The sequence below is a fragment of the Aquila chrysaetos genome, chromosome 2 (assembly GCF_900496995.4).
Source record: "Aquila chrysaetos chrysaetos chromosome 2, bAquChr1.4, whole genome shotgun sequence".
In the NCBI taxonomy this organism is placed as follows: domain Eukaryota; kingdom Metazoa; phylum Chordata; class Aves; order Accipitriformes; family Accipitridae; genus Aquila; species Aquila chrysaetos.
Window position 1 is genome coordinate 78,340,524 of NC_044005.1, and position 15,932 is coordinate 78,356,455.

The 15,932-nt window shown below is 38.7% G+C and overlaps 1 protein-coding gene across 1 annotated transcript in view; it reads left to right on the top strand.

Annotated features, from left to right (window-relative positions):
• The window catches only part of COL9A1 (collagen type IX alpha 1 chain), a 70,591-nt gene extending 59,711 nt beyond the window's left edge, over positions 1-10,880 (top strand). The window contains exons 33-38 of the mRNA XM_030007473.2: positions 388-420; positions 2,580-2,726; positions 3,563-3,617; positions 5,694-5,882; positions 8,356-8,433; positions 9,637-10,880. Of these exons, the coding sequence (XP_029863333.1) occupies positions 388-420; positions 2,580-2,726; positions 3,563-3,617; positions 5,694-5,882; positions 8,356-8,433; positions 9,637-9,803 (669 nt within the window). The 3' untranslated portion in view covers positions 9,804-10,880. The remainder of the gene's footprint in view (positions 1-387; positions 421-2,579; positions 2,727-3,562; positions 3,618-5,693; positions 5,883-8,355; positions 8,434-9,636) is intronic.
• Positions 10,881-15,932: the final 5,052 nt, after the last annotated feature.

The following is a 15,932-nucleotide window of genomic DNA, read 5'->3' on the forward strand; positions in this document are numbered from 1 at the left end:
GAAAAATCTGTTTAAATAATGCTTCCTTTAAAGGTTTCCAAGTAATCTGCTGTCTGAGATATTGTCCTGTGCTGTAACTGTGGTTTGAGTGGTTAGAGCCATGTGTCTAATTCTAAGATAAGCAATACAAAACCAAAATAATAAACATGCTTTCTTATTTGCACCTTACAGAAATATTTTTGAGAGGGAATTTTAGAAAAAAATCTAAAATTTAAGTTTTATTTCCAAATGAATTGTAATTAATTTGAGATGCAACTTTGTGTAAATCAACTAAATATGTGATTTTTTTTTTTCTTATAGTGAAAAAAATCATGTCACGTTTATTGCATTTGTAATGTCTATGATAACAGATACTCTTCTAATATCATTTGTCTTATTTTTGCTTAGGGTGATATGGGATTACCAGGAGCAAAGGGAGCTGTAAGTATAATGAATAGCATTGCTACAGAAACACAGAGATCAGTAGATCAGATTCTGATTTAAGGAAGAAAATAAAAATAATGAGCTGAGCTCTTTATCATAGTTAAATTGAATGACTTCCAACAGCATTTCTTCTGTTTAAATTTTGAATACAGTTAATATTAAAATGAATTGGCTTTGGAAAAGAATTCATGTCCTGAATTCTAAGCTCCATGAAAGAGAAGCATCATTCAGCAGCAGTTTTCTGGCCATCTAATTTTTTTTTTTTTTGAGAAAATGAATGCACCCTTTGTACAGTAGGTGTTGTATAGAAAGGAGGCTCAGTGCAGTGGCTGTGTACAGCCTGTAATCTTTACACTGTGAAAAAGCTGGCAGCAGGACTGTGATGTCTGTGAAAGCAGAAGTATTTCTGGCCCAGATTCCTTTCCTTTTTTTTTTTTTTTTTTTTTTTTTAGAAATAACGAAATGATAGCTTTGATATGGAAGGTGAAGAGAAGCTTGTATGTCACATAAGAGAAAGAATTTGAGAGCTGAACACATTCTTTTATTTCAGGATCACTGAAGAGTGGGATTGTAACAGCAGCTGACAGTTTGGGCTATGATACTAACACATGAACAGTTCTGTCTACAGGGAACTGAGGTTGAACATAACAGAAAGAGCTATGCTTGTGTTCTCAGTGGCCTTGTGTGACTTTGGTGCTAAGCCACTGCAAGCTAGAGAGTGTTTACTGCTAATCAAGATCTTACAAGAAGGACATGAGGAAGAGGTAGAGTAGAGGAGAAATCCATAGTTTTATCCCCCTAGGTTTTTAAAAATCCTCTTCTCTTGATGAGGCCCTAGAGTGCTTGCCATCCTACTAAGTACATACACAGGGATGAGTAATCCATTAGGGAACCTGATAACTCACCAGGATGGGCAAGAAAGCAATAATGGCTTCCTGGTTGTATAGTCCATGAAGAGAATTTTGCTGTCTTCTTAATGTATCTATTGAAGCATGTTCTTTGGGTTTTCTTCTGACAGGGACAGCAGTCAGCTGTCTGAGATGCAGCATAGATGGAACTGAAATGGCTCCATCTTGTGGATCTAACTGATACCACAGTTGAGTAATTTGTTCTCGAGCATCTCTTTCAGCGGGTGTTCTTTTTTCTTCCCAGCAGATTTGGGAAGCCATAAGTATGTAGGATTTTTTTTTTTTTTTTTTTTTTTTCTGCTTGTTTTGGATTTTGTGGTGTTTTTTTGGGTTCGTTTGGTTTTTGGGTGTTCTTTTTCTTTCTTAGTACTACTATTGATTGATAGTAAAATAACTTGTATTGAAAGTAACTTAGAAGTGCCTGTTGGCATAGGTCTCACTCTGCATGATATTTAATCACTTTTAGAAGATTTAGTGGAGTGGAAGCTATAGCTTTATTTACTAAATGTACTTAAGTGGACATATTGATGTAGCCTTATCAATCCTTTCATTCCCCAGGCATCAGGATGCTTGTACCAGTAAAACAGCTCTTTCTACCCCTTCACTGAGTGAAATAAGCTGGCATTGCATCTGTTCAGGCAGTTTGTCAACATCATTTTGTGTGAGGATGTTCCCTCCCCTATGCCAGCAAAATCAAGCGTAGGCATTAGAACCTGTGTGCAGTGAGCTCTGGCTCTGACAGATGTAAACAAAGCAAAAATGTGTGTTCCCAAGCAGCCTGGGGCCAGACAATACAGGCTCATACTGTAGTACTCTCTACAAAAGGGCATGAAAGGCATTTAGAGCAAGCAGAAAGCTGGAATTTTTGTAATTTAAGGAGCACTTAATGTCTAGAAAAGTTGCACGACATGCACGAGAGTAGAATTAGAAACCAAATATCTGCTGTTCCTTGACAAAAAGCCAGTGTCTTGTGCATGTCACTATGGGCGCTGATTTGCCTCTTTCGACAGAGTACCTTATTTTTCCACTTCTCCCCCTTAAGTGAGCTATACAGACCTCGTTTTAAGTTTATAAATCGCACAACCACTGACTCCAGTCGCTTATTTAAAAAAGAAGCTGTTCAACAACTCTACATCCCAGCATTCATTGCTTTGCATTTGCAAATAGCTCCTGTCGCCATTTTGAGATGTCAGAATGAGTCTAACGCTAGTACAGCAGTCCATTGAAATTCCTCTCTTTCGTTGTCAGGTTGGTAATCCTGGAGACCCTGGCTCCCGTGGGCCTGAGGGAAGTCGGGGACTGCCTGGCATGGAAGGGCCACGAGGTTCACCTGGACCGCGAGGCTTGCAGGGTGAACAGGGTGCCCCAGGTCTGCCTGGCAGCCAAGGTCCAGCTGTAAGTATTGTTCTCATGTAATAATTGGTATCTTTTGAACACTTTTAGCTGTCACTCACACCACTCCTTTTTTTGCATCAGGTGATACATATGCATGCAAAACCCAAGTGCCACAGTAGAGTTTGAAATACACTGTACCTCACAACAGACACATTTGTGCACCAGAGAAATCTTAGGATTGTACACGGTTAGGTCCTTGGGTCCTCAGCTTTCAGGTCGGTTCCATTTTTTTTATGCCCACCCCACTCTTGTAGTGCGTGTGAGACCATGTTTGATACGTGGGTGTATCACACAGTATCTACCTTGCTAGTCAAATTGACTTCAGCTGGAATAGTTACACTTGGAGGGACTGGAACACCTTTTATTGACTGGTGTACTGATTTTGGCTGGGATAGAGTTAAATTTCTTCATAGTAGCTTGTATGGGGCTATGTTTCGGATTTGTGCTGAAAACAGTGTTGATAACACAGGGATGTTTCCATTACTGCTAAGGAGTGCTTACACAGAGTCAAGGGCTTCTCTACTCCTCACAATGCCCCATCAGTGAGTAGGTTGGAGGGACACAAGATGATGATGATTATGATGATGATTATTATTATTATTTCTTTTTATTCATTAAACTGTTTTTATCTCAACCCATGAGTTTTCTCACTTTTACCCTTCCAACTCTCTTCCCCATCCCACTGGGGAAGGAGTGAGATAGAGGCTGTGTGGTGCCTAGCTGCTGTCTGGGGTTAAACCATGACAACCAGACAGCATTTTTTGCATCAGACACACTTATAAAATGTACTGTGATATCAACTGTTTTTTTTAAACTATTATTTTTTTTAATCCTAGGGAAAAGAACCAACCGATCAGCACATTAAGCAGGTTTGCATGAGAGTCATGCAAGGTAAATATGGTAAAAAGTATTTGATGTTTCTTGTGCATTTAAATCAGGATAATCTACTGCTGTGGAGGCAACCAAGATTTTCCCACTCTTATCCAGAACAAATAGCATGGCCTCAGCAGGGGTCCTGGCAGAAAATCTTCCCACATGTGAATGTGGACACAATATGAGAGAATATGAGAAAGAAGTCCCTTATTTTTATATTATTTTTATATATACTTTGCAGCCTCATTGAACTACCCATTGATTCCACACTATAACTAGGCCATAGACTGGAGTGTTTTTATGAAATACGTACATTTTGTGTACAAATCACTTGCTAGGTTCACATATATAAAAGTACACAACTATATAAAAGTACACAACTTCACTGAAAGCTTGTTTCGCCATTTGTACTCATACACTATTAGATTATAGCAAACAAACTATATGCAAAATAGGTTAAAAGAAAAACGATTGCAGAGGGAGGCTTTCTGGAGATAACATACCATGAAATGAAAGCAATAGGCAGATGTTCAAAACCCTAATTATGTTTGCTTAGTTCTACTTGACACACACAGAAATCTGGAGCTTTTCTAATACAGTTGGGTGCGTGGGATTTACTGAGTATAAAAACTTACGCTGCCCTATAAGCACAAAAGAGACTTTTCAGTACTTGCTATTGAAGAAGCCCTTTGGGACATTATGCCTTTGTAATGTTAAGAGTTTACCAGAATGAAATTGCTGCTCATGATTTAATCTAAAAATTCTCAGTAGTCTTCACTGTTCTTGACACTGCCCAACAGGTTTTGTTTTTTTTTTTTTTTAAAATGTTCTATAAATAGGATAAAAAGGTCTTTTAAAGTAGTCTCTTGAAAGACACAGTAATATTGAGGAGGATTATAGTGAAATCAGATATGATGCTTGAATTTATTCATAACCATCAGAAATAGCAGTGAAGAGAAGGGTATGGGAAAAATCTAGACTGTCTTCATTGCATCTCTCTTGACAGCCCCTATAATTGTCAATGCTATCATGTTAAAAAAAAAAAAAGAACTAGAAATCAATCCAAGTGGGTCCCTGGAACCTTGTCTTAAAGCTTAAAGACAACTGTAACTGAAGTTCAGCTCCTCAGTAGGCTTTGCCCGCAGTGTGCTACCCCCAGTCTTCTTCATATATTAATAGTTCCTATTTTATTTTGGATCCTACCCCACCCCTTCTTCCCCCCATCTTCGTAATATTTCTTGGTTGTGGACACAAAATAACTAGTCTTGCCAAGTCATGCAGACTTTATAGCAATGTCATATGGAGTTGTATGTGGCTGTATCCAGACAAAGTTATTTCTAAGGCATGCTTGGAAGATGGATTTGAAGTCTAGCACAGAAACGAGAGTACTGCTCATGTGCTGTTACAGCAGTGGCCTGAAAATGGGAGGAAGAAAAGGGAATAGGTAGCTTAGACCATTCCAAGGAATGGCAAGCTGATCCTATGCCTAATGAAGAGCAAAGCTCCTGCTGATTTACCTTAAGAAAAGATCAACATAAAATGTTTAATTATTTATCAGACTTGAGCTCACAAGCGCAAATTTGAGGGTTTCTTTCCTCTGAAAAAAGGAGGCCTGCACTTAGGCGAACATAGATGACTGCCCTTGTGCTTTTCAGCTGTTGCTTCTTGCCAAGATGGATCTCGACAGGATTAACAAGTAGTAATGAAGAGAGATATTTGCTCTTTTAAGAGGCAGCAATTGCATGAGTAAGTTTTCTTACTAGATGGTTGACATTTAAATGATAGAGAAAGTTATAAGGACATTTCTAAATAAACCATATACATCTAAGCCATTTCAGCCTGCAAACATTAAATTTTTAAGATGGAGGCTTCAGAGTGACCAGTTTCACAGTACGCTTATGCAGTTTGCCAGTAGTAGTACTAAGATAATATCTTACATATAACAAACTTTGTAAATAGCATTGTACATAAGGAAGGTGCCATACTGTAATATGCCGGTTTCTATAGCAGAGAATACGTTCTTCTTCACTGAACATGGGAATCTCTCCATTTAGGTCCACTCACTGCTTAATTCTGTCCTCCTGTTCATTGCAGAACAACTAGCTCAGCTGGCAGCCAGTCTTAAAAGGCCAGAATTTGGTGCTCCAGGTCTTCCTGGCCGACCGGGGCCACCAGGTGCTCCAGGGCCTGCTGGCGAAAATGGCTTCCCAGGACAGCTTGGACCTCGTGGCTTGCCTGGCCTTAAAGGTCCCCCTGGTGACATTGGTCGTAAAGGTCCTAAAGGTAAGAAATTCTGTAACTGGCTTTCAGTTGCCAACTGCTCCGGGTTTTTTCTTTTGTTTCTTTTTTTCCTTTGGATTACAGGTTGTGGATGTATGTTGTACACATGCAAAGTCCAAAAAGATCCTGAATTAGGCACCTAAGCTGTTTCCTGTAACTTGTTGCCTCAGTTGCCCCAGTTCTTAAAAGGCACATAGGCCCGGCCTCAGCAAGACTTGTTTATAAATCTGTTTTTTGTCATCAAATCACTTAGTATGAGAAAGGACAGGCATCTGCCTTGAACTAGAAGTAAGCAGCTGAGTCAGATTCCTAATATTAATTCCCCCTCTCATGGACTTTTGAGTTTTGTGGCTTTCATATGCTGAAAAATTCCAGCAGTGATTCTCTCTTTCCTCCACTCGGTCTGGTTGTGGACCTCACTTTCACAAGACTTGCGATCCCAAAAGCTAACGTAAACAGTCAGATTCATTCGCTAATCTCTAGCCTACTTTTCTAAGTCTGTCCAGTTTCTCACATTACAAGTGACTGATAACAATCTGCCTCTTACTTGGCATAATACTTGAGCCATTTAACATCATCGCACCATGTACCACAAGCTATTGATTCTCTGGAAAGGACAAATCCATAATAAAATTGACTTACCTTACACTTTACAAAAAATCTTTGATCTAAGTTAATCTCTTTTGTTCCTGACTGAGAGGTTTTATACCCCTCCAAAGGATTATACAGTAGAATTTTCTGCGAAGTTTTATGACCACTATGTATGTATTAGTTTCTATTCAGCAGCGATTTCAATTTGTTTTCTTGAAGGAAGGTTTTATTTAAAAATTGTATTTCTGCACAAAGCTGGTCTGTTGCTGGATTAGAGTGTTTACTTTTGTCTCGAGCTTTATTTGGAAGTAAAATTGGGAAAGCCTTTGAGAGAAGGAATAGAATACAAACAAAGCAAACCTTAACAGCATTGTTGCTGGAACTCTGTTACTGTTTTCATTTAATGTAATGTCATCTGTATTCGCAGAAGCGAAAAGTGGAGATACAAAGCTGATCAGATATGCTGAATTTGATTCAGCACACAGCAGGCTGCACTGTGTTAATATTAAAAAGAAAATAATCTACAGAGCATAAAAAACCACCAAACAAGCAAGGTGCTTTGTTTCCTATCTTAATTGTCATCAAATACCAAGCTACCTTACAGTAAACCTTGAAATACAGCTACAGATACATGAGAAGTGGTGAATGCTCTCAAGGAAGGAGATTATAGTGACTTTAATCAGCAATCTGGGGTAGTGAAGGAGGGCAGAAACAGAAATAAGAAGTTGGAGAAGTCTGGGGTAACCAGCAGTAAACACTATTCCAAAGTGTTCAGTGGCTGGAAATAGCAGAAGTATATGTGGGTAACCTGACATCAGTGCTTCCAGTAGCTGTATTTACAAAGACAGGCTGAATCGCCATGTTGACTAGGCAGACTGAAGTGTAGAGATTAGATTCCTCCTCCAGTACCCTGCGTGCATCTTTTATTGAAACTTGGACTTTTTGTACCAACTCTTGTGTTCCTTTACATAGCCTCTTTGTTTTCTGCTGTGCCATTTCTAGGCAAGCCACAAACCTAACAGTCTATGCTAATGTTCCTCACTGCACTACAATGAAGTATGGAAGTATAAAATAAAGTTCAGTCAACTATTGTTAGGCCTATACTTGTGACTTTTGACTTGCAGAAAAAAAAAAAAAAAAAAAAGAAAATCAAGAGTTTACATAGGGTATTCACAAGTGGTAAATATACATATTTTTATGAAATATATACGGTGAACAGAATTAGAACTTCACAACCAAAACAACAAAAAAAGCTTCCTGTTACTAAGATGCTTCTTGTTTGGAGCAACATGTGAGTTTGAAGAAAAACTGGGTTCCTACCAAAGAAAAGTCTCATAATACCAAAGAACAAAGTTCATTGTTTTACTTTCATGAACATCTTATGTGGATGTCAACAGAATACTGTAATCTGTGCAAGCCAGCTTCTCTTTTCTTCTTTGCGCTAGCTGCCTCAAGGACCAGCACTTGAGAATTTTTACTATTTAGCTGAGTTCACATGGTCTTGCAAGAGCCCTCGGCCAGTAAACCCAGTCTGTATTCCAAAAGAGCCTCTGTAGTTCTGAGTTTGGTTTATTTCTGTTATATAGGCTATGGCATATTTCATGTAGTACTTACTGTCCAGCTCCAGGTGTTGTTTTTTGTTTTTGTTTTTTTTTTTTTTCCCTCCTACATGTCTAGTTCTGAGTATAACTCAAATGGGGGCAAAAAACCCCAAACAAATCCCAAACATCTTACAAGGACAAATGTCAGGACATCGTTCAAAGATGCTAAGAATATATACAGCCACCTGAATTCTCTGCTTATTAACTGTTCAGCTCTGAGAGGGAACTTACTGAAAGTAATACTCCAAGCAGACTGTAACTAATGTTTCATGAATTTGCTTTAGGTGAACCAGGAGAAAGAGGAGAAAGAGGATTTCCAGGCAGAGGACTGAAAGGTTACCCTGGACCAAGAGGTCTTCCAGGTAAATATAAGAGGGTGAGGACAAAGAAGAAGAGATGTAGTAAAAATTTATTCAGAACTGATACTTCAAGCTGTCTTGAAAAGATAAAAGGTGTCCATTAAGCAATAAACTTCCAGATAACAGTACTTCGTAATATTTACTTCATAGCTACTGTTACAGTCACAAATCAGAATTAAAAGCTCTTTTACTAAAGAGCTACCACCCCTTTAAGTCAGTGTAGAACAATTAGGAAAAATGTATTTAAAAAAAAAAAAAGGCATTAAAAAAAAGAGGCAGTCACACACACACACACACACACACATATAATTGCCTCTTTTTATATAAATATATATATAAAAAACAATTTTTTAAAAAAATATATATATAACAAAAAAAGCCAACAAACCCCAGATTATCTCACTGGCAGCCACAGCAGCCTTCAAAATCTCCATTCATAATTTAGGACATTCAAAGTACAATTCTCCTTTATTTTTGTGGTAATTAATTGCAGTATCATGTAATAGAGGTCCAGGACAGATTCTTGCTGATAAATGAAGCACAGCTGGCCTCTAGTGGCCACTGAATGAAAATAAACGTTATTTCCATCAGTATCTCTCTACAGCATGTTTCCGTGTATATATATATATAGACAGAAATTACCAAAATTTGTTCTCTTTGTAAAAAGAAAAAAAATTCAGGTTGGTATATACTGATACCTAGGACATCTGTGAAACTCAGAGTTGTCGTCTTTAAAATTTATCATTGGAAGACGCTTACTAAAATCACTTTAGTGCTCAGCAGTTCCGCTGTATACGTCTATTTCCCCACCATATCGGAGTGGAGAATAAAAATAAATTCTTGATATGTCTCTTTCCAGAGCACTAACGTAACTCTGAAGGAGGGAGTAGTATCTACACCTTCATATGCATCACCAGCAGGGTTGTCTGCAGTGTTGTACTGCATAGCTTTTAATAGCAGCAGATCTGCACCAGTGTAACTGGAGAGGACTGGGACTGAACTTTCATTGCTGTAGATGAGTAAACACAGCCTGGTTGTCTGTTAGAGGAAAACCGTCCCTCTAAGTAGGCACCTCTCTGGGGAATCCACCGAGAGCAGTAAAAACCATCTTCCTACAGCTGTTAAGAACAGGATGTTCAGTAAAGCTACATGCGTACTAAGCAAGTCACGTGCTGCCGATTTTTAGACCTGCATCCGCTTTTCCAGGTGAACCAGGCAAACCCAGCTACGGCAGGGAAGGCCGTGATGGTGAACGAGGTCTCCCCGGGGTGGCCGGTCAGCCTGGGGTTCCTGGTCCTCCTGGCCCCCCCCGGCCCTCCCGGGTACTGCGAGCCGGCATCTTGCAGAATGCAAGCTGGACAGAGAGCTGGTAAGAACATGAAAGGGCCGTGAACGGGCACCCAAAGTGCCACGAAGTGTCGGCATCAATTTACTTCCCGCACAGACAGCTGAGTAAAAAATAAGGAATGAAGGAGAAATACAAACAAGAAGAAACCTTTCAACCAAGGTTGCAGTAAGGCATTTTTAACACAGTGGTTGTGCATTCTTTCTAAAGGTGTACTTTAGCAACACAAGCTGGAACAATGGTGCTTACAGCAATACACAGGTGATGCCTTCTGGCTCTTTTTCCCTTTGGGGGAAAAAAAAAAAGGCACTTGTCTGTCTGTTTTGGTTTTTTTTTTAATAAAGAGTTTCTGTGATTTTTCCTCCTCCCCTACTTAATTCCTATGTACGATGTACAGTGAAATAACATGTCTTCAGTCAACAAATAAAGAAGGAACAGTTTATTTCCTTCAGTTGTAGCTATTCTTTTATGCTTATAAAATAAATTCCCGAGCGCGCCCGAGCAAATTACATCATGTCATGCACAGTCATTTCATTGTATGTATGTGCTGTACAGGATATGCTAAGCCTCCCTCAGCTCTTCAGTTCAATTGCAGAAACCCAGCTGGGAGGCTGTTCCTAGGAAAACCTACCACCCCTGACACCTTTTATGCTGTAAATCTCTGTAAAGGTATGATCGCTGGGTTGTCATGAATAAGCCATGTGGAATAACCTCTTCATTTTCCACTCCAATTTGTGTTGCATTTGTAATTTCGTATGAAGCCTATTCCAGCTTGCCTCCTTCTATGTGAAATGAAAATAAAAGGCTAGTAGCCACTGTTGAGGGAATTTTAAGTCCCAGAAATATAGAAGTTTTATAGTAGAGATTACAGATTTTGAAGTAACATCTGTGGTTGTACAAAAAGCAAATAAATAATGTTTTAACTCCCTATATGTTTTTGTATGTATGGTTACATTCAATACCAATAAAAAGAACAGCTAGAAGACCACCATGAGACATCCCAAGTTGCCTTTTTTTAGATAAACTCAATTTTTAGAGGAAAATGTGCAATGTGGATATTTTGTTTCTCTCTGTATAAATTAAACTATTTGTGATTTTGACTTTACTTTCTTTGAAGTGTATTCTCTCTCAAAGACAACAATGAAACCATCCTATGATGTTTCCTTTCATTTCACTATTAGTCATCCAAATTTTCAAACACAAACTTTGGCACGCTTGCTTTAAGCATTGATTTTTTTTCCCTAGCCCTTAATTGTCTATGTTCCAAATAGTTGACCTGTATGCCATGTGTGAATAGAAAGAAACAGCACAATCAGTTGAGCTATGTGTTTTGCATGTAATGTGTAAGACAACACTAAAGGGAAAAGTACTGGTATAATACATACTCTAAAAGGAATTATTGAAAAAAGTAATAGATAAGACTTCCCCAAACCAAACCTGATGCTCTAGCTGCATCTAAGAGCTGCTTCTCTGGCACCTCATGTGTTGACAGAAAATGCCTAAATAGAGATCACTTGAGAGAGAAACGTCTGATAAAGCTGCTTACTAAAAGAAAGTATATTTGCACATTTATTAGAGACCTTTGAGAGCGAGTTAAATGGGATTAATTTTTATAATCTCTTTCTGTCCCTTGCACAGCCCAGTATTTTAAATGATAAAATATGAAAGAGGTTGAATTTTTACAATTAAGTCTTATCTACAAGCGTCTACTGCTCTCTCTTTAGTTCCACAGAAGCAGCACTAGGTGAGATTTCAGGGAGGAGAAGGGGTGAGAAAATAGGCATAAAGAAACATGTCATCCTTCCCAGAGACTCTGGGCAAAGCCTGAGACTGAACGGTTTTCCTGCACCTCGTTTGTCCAAACTTTCCCATAACCCCCATCTCCTAATTTAACTCTACAAGAAGTCATGAGACTAGATGAGTGCAAAGAATTTCATTCTCAAGAAACAAATCCAGACGATCGCATACCAAGCGATTAGCTTGTTCACACATAAAGGTGTTCTCTAAAGTTTTAGAATTAGGTCAGTTTTTACTGATTTAGGGCATAGTCCTCAAAAGTACTCCTTACGTATTGCAACAAATAAAACGTTAGTGGTAATGACAAACTGTAGTTTCACCAGCAAACTTTTATTTTGACTATAAAGTGTGTAAAACTGTTGAAAAGAACAAAACTAAACAACCGATAACAGAATGAAACTATTATTTTCCATATGTAACGCATAAACATAATGAATCAAAAGAAGCAAACCCCCCAACATTTAAATACAAATGTGAAGTGCTTTAAAAAATATAGTCTGAAAAATGCATAAAATTCCACAATGGAAAGAAACTCATGTAGTAGAGAAAACATTCATATGTAAAAAAACAAATCAGAACTATTACAATCAAACAAATTCAACACTGAGGGTCAATTCAATGCAGAATCTATGTAAGTGGATAGCTTAAGAGTGTGACAGATTTTCTGCCTTCAAGCTGATACGTGAGTTTTAACTTAAAATACAGAACCAAAGAATAAATCCTCAAGCCTGTTATAAGTCATTATGGGACACGTTGGTTAATCTAAGTATTTACCAATCCCAAATCTTGTGCAAGAGTGGAAAAATTTTACTTGAAGAATGGTAGATCGTGTACCAAAAAAATATCAGGAACTGAAATTTATTAACGGCACATTCAAGTAAAGATTTGGAAAATAAAGACAGAATTATTAATTTAAATGAAAGGTGTATCAACTGTGGTGATACAGAAAAAAATAGTGCTAGTTTAAATAAATATATTTAGAAGGCACAAAGCAAAGAGGTTGAGAGGTTTCACAAGCCACTGACAGCGTGCTGCCCATTCTAACCAGATGCTCCTGGAATCCCAGTGAAGTCCTGAGTAAATCCTGTTCAACATTGTAACATGCTATGAGATTTCTTGAACAAAAGACTGAAGAAAATCACTTTTACCCATCAGGATCTCTATCACCACTCCTAATTCTGGAGGTGTGACTGCACTGTGATAAATACATTTTTTAGCTCCCCAGTTAAGTGGAGGCAGGAACCAAGAGAAAAGTGTTTAACAACTGTCCTCAAAATAATAACCAATTCTTCACAAGCCCACCTGGTATGTTAAAATCTTGACTGCAATGCTTTCCCTACTAGGCTACTAATAAGTATTAGTAACACTGCTGCTGAATACTGTAATAAAATATATATATGTTGTACATCTATAGTTTATATACAGAAAGAGAGTTTATGTATGAGTTTGTAAGTTTTCTGTCACAGCCATCGCTGGGTTCAAGCAACCTAGTAGGAACTGCTACCAAAAAACTCTTGTGAATGTTTCACAAAGGCCAAAGTCTCTCTCTGGCCAGAGGAGCTCCAGAGCACCCTTCGGAGCTCCTCCATGAGGCAAGAAAGAAGGCGAGGGAGGATTACGCTAGGTTTTGCTTCCCTGAATACCCTAGTCGTGATCGGAGTTTACTCAGAGCCAAACCACAGATCTACAACCAAATCTGCTCTTCCTTCAGAAAGGGAAAGTGTCAACAGGTGATACTTTCAAGGTTACTTGAAGGACAGAGGGAACGAGAAACCAAGTCCCTTACTTTCCGAGACAACAGTGCTGGCTCCTCCTAGCAGAGCACAGCAATTGTGCTCCATGTACAAGCGCGTGCTGCATTTTTGCAAATGTTTTTAAATTGCTTAGATAATTGGGTGAAATGCGTGTGCTGGACCTGCTCATCACTGTATTATTCTTTGGCCATGTAGTCTCTGCTTCCTTTATGCATAAAACGCAGTCACTGCAGCAACTCTGCTCATGGCTCACAGGTAAAGAAGAAATGTCTTTATTTTGTAGGGCACGTTACTCCCATCTGATTTGTTACCGCTTCAGTTTTATTCCCCTCAATCTTTTGTTTTACTGTTCTTTTTTGCTTGCTGTGTACGCATTCGAAAGGACTAGTAAAACTGTGGCAGCTTCAGGCGATATATGAAGCAAGCCTGCTGAAGCCACTATGAAATTTAAAGAAAGAAAATCAAGTTAGCGGTCAAATCATTACCTAGCATCCTTTAAAATGCCAGTGATGTAGGAGTTCTCTTTTCTTCTCCTGGGAGGGTTAGGCAGCAAGAGAACAATGAAAATACCTAAAGTTACCTAAAGTGAAACAGTTCAGTGAATCAGTTTCTTGAATAAAAGTGATTATGTTATACTCAGACAAGAAAGTTATCTGCATCTGGTTTAGAGATTATATTAACTTCCATAAATTTTACATATATATATATGTAAGGCCAAGGTTTTTCACTTTTTTTTTTCCTCCAGACTGTGGAGCCCTAAGTTTCACTGACCCGTAGGAAGCACAAGCCTGACCCCGGTGTGGTCGAAAGCAAACCCCCCGAGTTCAGCCAGCCCAGGCTTGCAGCCCCAGCGCCGAATGCTCCCCAGCGCTCGCTGCGGCGGCTTCGTGCCTCTCCTTTCTCTCGTTCGCAGCTGCATCCTCCCTCTCGTGATTTGACACGGAAGGAAAGGTTGCCGTTTCTAACAGAACCACATCCAAAAAGTATGGGAAACATTTCCATTTCCATCCGGAATCCTATTTCAGGTGTAAATGGCCACATAATAACGTAAAAAGCAATTTTCTATCCACTTAATATGTTTCCATTGAACCGAACCTTAAATGTTGCAAACCAAAAATATAATGAAGGAAAGAAGCAACCAGTCAGCACGTACTGCGACTCATTCAGCGACAGCTGCATATTATTCAGAAATGAAAGAAAATAATAAGGTATGTCATTGAAAATCCTTCAAATATGTTGACTGGAGACAGAATATATTTACATTGAAACTTCAGTAAATAATTAAACACATTTGTGTTTGTAGAACAGCAGACTTGGAGATAAAACTGCTAAAAGACATGTAGACTACATTCTTTTTAGCTACAAACTTCTTTTGGTCTAGAATCTGTAACATTTGTTAGCAATTAATCCTTGAAAACCACATTTCCTTAAGGTATGGTGGAGCCTGGGTTTTCCACTTAAACACCAACCCAGGCAAGGTCACGGTTAAACTTGTTCTCCGTGGCCTACAGCCACCTGCATGTGTGCAGATGGATTTGAACATCCACCCAGTACAATCTAGTTGTAGTGGACATAACAGATTTCAAGGAAAATTTATATGACTCAGTACATCCAGAATCTAACAAAAACATGATAAACCCTGCTCCCAAACCAACCTTGTTTTGATTCCTGAGATTCTTCTCATGTTCTAACAGGTCAACGTTACAGCCGTTCTACTGCACCGGTCAAATGCGAGGCTAGAGGGTGGCTTTACGTAGTATATTTAGAGAAACAATTTTATAAGATGCTAGTTTCGCCCATGGGGTTTTTACAAGACTTTTATGTAAACATTACAGAAAAAGAAGAAAAAAATTGAGTGTGCGCTGACATGAAAAATAGTATTTCACCCTTGTGAAAAAGAAGAAGCGCCAAAATATTTTGTGTGATTATCCATTAATTTAAAAAATACACTTATTTAATAAAGCTGTGCATGTCTAACATCTGTCATAGTCCACAATCCTAAAACATAAATGGAAGATGGATGATAAAATCAATCCTGTTTCCATATCACAGTGCTCTTTTAGCATTGAAACCAAATCCAGTTTAAGACAAAAATATTGGTTCCTAAAACATTACTAAGCAGGCTGCACTGTTACTCGGTCGTACAAAGTATGCTGTTGTAATTTTTATTAACCTTAGCAGACTCCCTGCTCCTCTAGAGCCAAACATCACTACAGTGGACATAAACGATGCCTGAAAGCGGGACGTCCCGCTACCTACCGCATGTTCTTCTATAACGTGTGTATATATACAAAACACAAATAAAATCTAAGACTACTACTTGAAAATAATCCAAGAAAGGCAGTATTTCTGCAAATACTACCACGCCAAACTAAATGGATTGGGGGGGGGGGGGGGAGAAAAAAAAAAAAGTCAGGCTCAAGAACAAAATCAGAAACACTGACTCTTGTGCTGTGAGCCTTCGCAGCACTGGGTCATTTCTTGCGCTGCCGAGCGAGTTAAGCCGGGGCTTTATCCCTTGTACTGAAAAGACGTTTTGAACTCCACCGTGTGGACAAGCGGAGGTATGTTGCAGCCTCAGAAAAGTTTCCCTCTTACCAATTTTA